Here is an 8469-nt window from a genome sequence, read left to right as displayed (position 1 = left end):
TGTCAATGTAACAAACGTCCTGTGAACAAGAACATTTCTGTGGATTTCCTCTCTCTGCAAAGTGATTGGCCGGTTTGGACGTCCTGTGACCACGCCCATTATTGTGCATATGGGGCAGAAACTAAAGTGGGTGTGGCCTGTTCTCTGGCACTTGAGAAATAAACATTTAATACAATCGGTGTGATGTTTGCATTTTGTGCGTGTGAGTGAGTGCGTGTGTATGTGTGAGAGTGAGTGTGTGTGTGTAAGCCTATATATATATATATAGTTTGGAGACGTCTCACTCTTGTGTGTAATTTGCTGAAAATAATACTAATGCATCTGCTTTTATATAGAGTGTAAGTTATGTTATAACTGCAGCCTTGAGCGATTATGATCTGGTTTTAACAATTGGGTGACTTCATGACCACTGAAACTGGTTCTGCTGGTTTGGAGTTGACGGAAGCATTCAGGACAAAACCAAGCTATAATGTATATTTAAGGCAATTTATTTTATTACACACTCACCGTCTGTTTCTAAACAAAACTACAAAACAAATGATGCCTTGCTTTAGTTCAGTGAATAAATCCAGCTGTTATTTTCCATCAGTATCAGTATTGAAAATAAGCGCTCGGTAATATGCAAAATTTTTTATTAAATTTATATGTCTTTAAATAAATATTCTCTGTTTATTTCCAGTTTACACTAAATCACACATAACTGAACAGAAAATCATATAAAAATGTGAAAAGAGCATGCACTACTGCAACTATAAAAACATTTAAAACTTCATTCAGGCTTATGGAGTGTCAAGATATTCTCTCATATTTTGGAGCTTTAAAAACGTTCAGCAGTCTTGGAAGAACAGATCTTTAGTTATTAATCTGCACCAAAACAGTCATTTGTATGTGCAATATAGCTTCACTGTGCACATCTAACATATTAAAAGCATAAACCAAATATATTACTATAATGAAAATAATGGCTAATAATAAAAGCTTTGGCTCACAGACATCTTCATCCAAGTTTCTTGCATTTGCTTTGGACAAAAAAAAAAAAAAAAAAAATCACTGGCACATTTTCAGTAAAACGGTTTCCAGCAGTTTGGATGTGATTCTTAATTTTTGGTGCGTTTGATTCACGAGTTAGGCCCCTACACTTAATTCTGTTGAAAACAAAACTCTGAGATCGAGTCTCAGATATTCTCAGTAACATGTCTAAGAAAAAATAAAATGTTTGAAAGCATCTGTTCATGGATTCACTGGGATCTTCACGCTTCGGTTGAAAGTGACAGTGCTTGAGAGAATGAAGTCAGAAACCCTCGTCATCTTCATCATCGTCATCATCAGCCCGTCTTGGGCGCTTTGTTCTTCTTGTTGAGGATCTTCATCAGGTTCTTGGACATGAAGTATGGTTTCTGTGGACTGCCGTCATTACGCTCCAGATCCTCCACTGAACAACAAAACACAGTGACACACACAACACCTCAAACAGTAAATTGACTGTATATGACATTATATACAGTGGGTACGGAAAGTATTTAGCAAATGGCTGCAATATAACAAAGAGTGAAAAATTTAAGGGGGTCTGAATACCGTCCGTACCGCCTGTATGTGTGATACTCACAGAAACACAGGAAGAGTGTGTCCACACCCATGTTATACACACTGAAGAAGCCGTGAGCGATCAGATACGCACCGAACACCACCGTCTGTCACACACACACACACACACACACACACATTATAAAACGAAACATTTGCCCCTGCCTGATTCAACTGTACATCTCGTTCCAAAATCTTTGCAACTGTACAGCTAATTACTGAATGAAAGTACATGAACACATTTAAACAACAAAATACAGGGACCAGAAGTGAAAGGAATTTTGAGGGAAAAATTTGTGGTACTGTATATATATAGATTTAGATTGAACTTGAAAACACCCATTTCACCTCAAAAAAAATAATGAAATAAAAAATATATTTTCTATAAAAATTGCATTTAAAATATTTACTGTAATGTAAATATATAAATAAAATTACTTTTACACAAAATATATATATATTTTTTTATAAAGTCTATTTTGCATCGAGATGATTTACTTTTAAGAACTTTTAAGGAAAGAGTTTAAGGCATTTTTATATTTTTAACCTCAAAATTAAAAAAATATATTTATAAAAATTAATAAATAATATTTTTTTTGCATATAATGAAAATAAAATAAAAATACATCAACTAAAAATATACATTTTTCATATTTTACAATCACATTTAAAAATGTACTGTAATGCAAAGATATAAATAAAACCATTTTTATGCAAGATATAATTTTCCTTTATTAGGTCTGATTTAGATCCAGATGTTTTAGTATTAAGGATGTTTAACCCTTTAACTGTCACCCCCCATTTTTGAAAATAGGCATGCAGGTGCACTATCCAAACTTAAATTGTTGTAATTTATGAACACTTTGGAATACAGACATAAGGTTGGCTCTTTTTAAAGAAGAAAATCAGCAAATTATCGCAAAAGTGGAATTTTTTCAAAAAATTTAAGTATCAAAAAGTTATAGTAGTTTAAATTTACTGTAAAGAAAATGCACTATATTAATTTTATTTTATATATAATAAATATTTTACATATCAGGTTTTACTCTAAAATTGGTATAAAATTATAGCCTTAGTCTAAATAAGTTATGTTCCAAATTTGAAGTTGATATGAAAAAAATTGAGGTTCCTGTGAGATTTTATTTAGGGCGTTATACCACAAACAGCCACCGGGTGCCATCCAAAAATGATATGTTTTATGTCAAGATTATAAAAAGTTTTGATTCTAAAAGACCGTAATTCATTTTGTAATATGATACTTGACACTGCCCACTAAGGGGGAGGAGACTGCCAAAAGATTTTAAAGTACCATTTCCATCGTAACACAATGTCTGATTTCGAAATGGTTTTCACAGGTGAATCTTGGGCTTCTAAGCTTTCAAATGATATATGATTTATGATGATTACTAAAAGATTTGATAGAGAAAAAAGACAACAAAAAAAGAGCGCCAAACGTCCCACAGGTGGGACGGTGACAGTTAAGGGGTTTAAAAAAAGAGTTTGAGACATATGTAGATTTTGCACTTCATGAAAATACCAATTTCACCTCAAAAACCAACCAACCAAACAAACAAATAAATAAAATAAAACTATATATTTTTCCATAAATTTTGCATAAAAATATTATTTATATATTTGCATTACAGTAATTATTTAAATGCAATTTTTATTTATTTTTTATTACGTTTATAGTAAGGCATCCAGATGTTTTATTTTTAAGAACTTTTATGGAAAGAGATTGAGGCATATTTAGGTTTTGATTGAACCCAGAAAACCTCAATTTCACCTCAAAATAAATGATTAAATAAAGATATTTAGCATTTAATGTAATATATATGTAAAAATGTATATATATATTTATCATAAAAATTATTCTATTTTGCATGCAGGTGTTTTACTTAAGGACTTTTTTGTTTTGTTTTGTTTGACTATTTTGTTTGAACTTCATGAAAAAAACACAAACCAAATAATAATAATAATAATAAACAATTAATAATAATAATAATAAAATAAAATAAAAATCTTTTTCCATAAAAATTGTATTTAAAATATTTACTGTAATGCAAATAAATAAATAAAATAATTTTACAATAATAATTTTGAAAAATAATTTTTATTTTAATAAGTATCATTTGCCTCCAGATGTTTTACTTTCAAGGAAAGAGATTAAGGTATATTTAGATATTGATTGAACCGTGAAAATCTCATAAGAAATAAAACAATAAAAATATATATTTTTTGCATAACATTTAGCATTATAACATTTACTGTAATGCAAAGTTTTTGCTTAAATGCATTACATCAGATACCACTGTGTAGTAGAAAAGCTTGATTTTTGTTGATATTTTGAGAAATACAACAACAGAGGTAATTTTCATAATGTTACAATGCAAAAAAAAATATTTAAAAGTACAATTATGCAAAATATAATTTCTTATTTCTTTTTAATTTTTGGGGTGAAATAGTTGACAGGTTTGGTGAAATTCAGTTGTTCTGTGTGTATGTGGCATATAGTTAAATACATGTAAGAAAAGACCAATCAGCATTCAGTATGCAAAGATGACGACATCACAATGTCAGTGAGATTCTGACTGCTGAACATTTGACCAAATGTCAATCAGTAATGCGAGGTGTGAATGTGAGTCTCACTATGATGGGCATCCAGTAGTAGTTGAGAGCCGCCGTTTCAAACGTGGTTCCTGGAGTCTGAATCCTGCCGGAGAAGAAGAAGAAGGCCAGCACACCTGAAAACAGACGAAACGTCATCAGCTTCAGCTCACACATGAAGCTCCAGAGATCTGAGGTGTGTCTAATCTCTCACCAACTCCACCGACCACCAGCAGCTTCCCGAAGAACAGCAGCAGATCCGTCACTTTATCCAGCACCACCACCCTGACAACAACAAAACCGCCTCTTCAGAAACAATACATCTCCTCTTGAGGAACCAGATTTCTGTATTGGGTTCTTGAGTTGCTCTTTAGAGCTTCATAACACTGTTCCTATAACCAGATGTGACTCGAAGACACACAATAAGAAACAAAACATCTTTTCCATCTTTTGCCCAAAACTATGAAAGCTTATTAACTTATCATTTAAAAGAGAGGAGAAGTAAGAATTGTGAGTTAAAAAGTTGCAATTACCTTTCATTTTTTATTCAGTAATGGGGGGAAAAACAAATATACAAATTCTCGCATTAAACCAAAATCTTTGCAATTTTATAGCTAATTACTAAATGAAAGTACATTAACTAATTTACATAATACAAAATAAGGAAAATAAGAAAAATTTGACGTACATTTTAAATGAACACCCATTTCACCTCCATATCAAATTAATAAATACACTAAAAATACTTAATAAAATGAAAAATGTTTTGCAGTAAATTTTGCATGATTTTGATCGAACTTAAATCAAACTTTATGAAATAAATACATTTAAAAATAATAAATAAAAATATATTTCGCATAAACATTTTACATTTATATTTCATTAACTATATTTTGTAAATTTGTGAATATGAGTTTGTAACTTGCAATTGTAAAATATACACTTGTGAGAAAAAGTCTGAAATTTGAGATAAGCTTTATTCCATGGTAGGAACAAAAACAAAACAAAACAAAACAAAAAACAAGAAACGAAACAAAACAAAACAAACCTAAACAAAACAAAACACAACAAAACAAAAAACAAGAAACGAAACAAAACAAAACAAACCTAAACAAAACAAAACACAAAACAAAACAAAACAAAACAAAACAAAACAAAACAAAACAAAACAAAACAAAACAAAAAACAAGAAACGAAACGAAACAAAACAAACCTAAACAAAACACAAACACAACACAACACAACACAACACAACACAACACAACGAAACAAAACACAAAACAAAACACAAAACACAAAACAAACTAACAAAACAACAAAACACAAAACAAAAAAACAAGAAACGAAACGAAACAAAACAAAACAACTGCGATGTGAAAACTCAGAAAAAGATGTCAGAATTGCAACATGTAAACCAGCAATTACAAGCTTTTAACTTGCAATCACCACATATAAACTATCAATTCTGAGGAAAAAAAAAAAAAGTATTTTGTTTTAGTGGTTTGGTTTCTATGCTTTAGAGCACATTCTGATACTTCAATCAATAACTGCTGAATGATTCCAGACTGTGGTCTCACCGTATAATGTTCCTCATGAGCAGAGAGAAAGCATTCTTAGCGGACACACAGAAGTTCTTCCCGTATATGGCGATCTACAAACCAGAGAAACGCTGACATTTATTCATTTATTCACTCACTCACTCGGCTGATGATTTTATGTGTGTGAGAGAGAGGGTTTATGTACCATGATGTAAGCGTTCCTGTTGATGAACTTGATGAATTTCTCCAGACACCAGAAGCAGCATTTGAGGCAGCACATGATAAAGCGCGTGCACGGATTCTGAGCCTCTGAACACACACACACACACACACACACACACAGTTCATCATTCAGAAACACCTGCTTTCAATAAAACAGATTAGTGTACATGGTATATCAACTCCTGATTGATTGTAAATATTGCTGTTTACAACAACAAACAAATAAGTCAATCTGGATTCTAGACAAACACATTTTTACATCTCACAGTGTTTGGAAAGTGGAAAGTGTAAAGCAGGGTTATTATCATTAACTAAATCTAAAACTATTAAAAGCATTTTGCTAACTGAAATAAACCTGAAAAAATAAAATGTAAATAGATGAAAAAAAAAAAAAAACAGTTCCCTTAGTGAAATTGGATTTAAATTTTACATTTTTAAATAAATGAATAAATCTGAAATATAAAATATACCTAAACCTGATCATATTAAAAAACTAATAAAAATTACGAAAACACATAAAATTACTAAAAATTACTAAACATTCAAAGTATTAATAAAAACTATAATAGTATATAAATAGTACTAAATTAACACTGGTGTAGAGTCAGAATAAAATAAATCAAATATCTGTGTTTGCAGTGATGTTTGATGTCAGACGTCTGCACTAAAGTCCACATTTGACTAAAAGTGTTGTATTTTAGTCTGTTTTCCAGTATGAATATCTAAACATTCATAAATAAGATACTTTTAAACAAAATAATTTAAATATAACATGATATTTTGTAATTTTGCTTCTCAAGTAAATACTAAAAATGACTTTTTGCAGTGCTGACACACTAAATATAAAAGAAAAAAATACTTAAAGTTTTGAAGATGACAGAAAGCGCAGAAGTGAAAGATCTTCTCTGACCTTTGAACTTGTGGTCCAGATACTCCAGAATGATCCTGACGATCTGCACCAGCGTGAGAATCAGCGCGCCGAACGCCAGAGAGCCCACGTGATACCTGACAGAAATCAAGAGAGCAGAAGAAATCAGTCACAGACACATTTCTGACACAACCTCTCCCTCATAAATGCAGCTGGAATCATGAGCGCCATCTAGAGTCTGAAACCACAGTGACATGAAGTGATGCTCTTACTGTGATCAATTGACCAGTGCACTTTCATATTCACACTTCAGATAAATAATGTACTGCACTACTTTATTTCCCACTGAATGTTCTGTATCATTATAGAAGTAAAACAGATTGTGAAAGTCATTTGTTTTGAAGTGACTCCCAGCTTAATGTTGTCACACACTGATCCTGGATCAGCTCTGACAGACTCTGTCTTGTGGTTAGAACTGAACCACAGTGCATTTTCCACCAATAACCTACATTTCTCCAGTTTCATGTGTCTTACCGCAGCGCTCTCATGAAGGACTGGATCAGAGGGAATGTTGGGATATCTGCCGGTTTGCTGAAGGCCCAGTAATAAGAGCCGAAGGCTCCGGCGAGCGTGCAGTGACCCAGAGCGATGACGAAGTTCACGCACCACAGGAACGCAACCACATTATAGATCTGCAGGTTAAAGAGGTTCCTCTGGAACAAACCCTCCTCGTTATAGTTAATGAAGACGCAGCGTGCCGACGGACACGTGGGAAACTGCGTACTGTTGAATGTCTGTGGAGAAAAACAGAGACACACGAGATCTCAGTTATTCCTCATAAATGAGATTAAATGCAGACCGAAGTCTCCTGAAGGGTTTCTACTGAGAAAAAGACTCCAGTAAGTCATGCCATATCTCAAGAGAAGGAAAAAATGGAGAAAAAACATGCCTTTGAAGCATATTTTCATTTCTTATTTATATTTTGTTTTATTTTTGCATTGAAATGTAAATAGAACAATATAAGTCTGAATTTGATAAAAAAATTATTTGAAAATGTAAAAAAAATAAATAAAATTTTTGTTTAAAGATGTAAAAAAAAATGTTTAAAAAAATCAATATAATATAGTATAATATAATACGACAATTAAGTATGATTTTTGAATCTGTTTTACGTGAGTCATTTTATTTATTTACTTATTTAAATTTTATTTAATTTTATTTCTCCTGAGGAATTTTATACAACCATTCCAACGTTGTTGTTGTTTTTTTTTAAAGAAATTATTACTGTTATTCAGCAAGGGTGCAATGTATCCAAAGTGATAGTAAAAACATTTATAATGTTAGAAAAGATATCTATTTCAAATAAATGCTGTTCTTTTGAACTTTCTGTTCATCAGTAAATGACTTTTACAAAAAAGAGATCTGAAGCAGCACAACTATTTTCAGCATTGATAATCATCAGAAATGTTTCTTAAGCAGCAAATCAGCACATTAGAGTGATTTCTGAAGGATCATGTGACACTTTTAAATTGTAATAATATTTCACAAGATTAATGTTTATACTGTATTTCTGATCAAATAAATGCAGCCTTAGTGAGCAGAAGAAACTCTTTTTAAAAAAACATACATACACACACACCAATATATATA

The 8469-nt window shown here is 31.6% G+C and overlaps 1 protein-coding gene across 1 annotated transcript in view; it reads right to left on the bottom strand.

Annotated features, from left to right (window-relative positions):
- Positions 1-549: 549 nt before the first annotated feature.
- The window catches only part of LOC107706568 (choline transporter-like protein 4), a 26475-nt gene continuing 18555 nt past the window's right edge, over positions 550-8469 (bottom strand). The window contains exons 15-22 of the mRNA XM_016510322.1: positions 7354-7613; positions 6862-6956; positions 5935-6038; positions 5769-5842; positions 4406-4476; positions 4234-4328; positions 1607-1691; positions 550-1432 (exon numbers count right to left, since the gene is read on the bottom strand). Of these exons, the coding sequence (XP_016365808.1) occupies positions 1326-1432; positions 1607-1691; positions 4234-4328; positions 4406-4476; positions 5769-5842; positions 5935-6038; positions 6862-6956; positions 7354-7613 (891 nt within the window). The 3' untranslated portion in view covers positions 550-1325. The remainder of the gene's footprint in view (positions 1433-1606; positions 1692-4233; positions 4329-4405; positions 4477-5768; positions 5843-5934; positions 6039-6861; positions 6957-7353; positions 7614-8469) is intronic.

The sequence above is a fragment of the Sinocyclocheilus rhinocerous genome, unplaced genomic scaffold, assembly GCF_001515625.1.
Source record: "Sinocyclocheilus rhinocerous isolate Xijiao unplaced genomic scaffold, SAMN03320098_v1.1 scaffold775, whole genome shotgun sequence".
NCBI lineage: Eukaryota > Metazoa > Chordata > Actinopteri > Cypriniformes > Cyprinidae > Sinocyclocheilus > Sinocyclocheilus rhinocerous.
The sequence above is the reverse complement of the archived record's forward strand: the minus strand, read 5'-3'. Positions and strand labels throughout refer to the sequence as shown.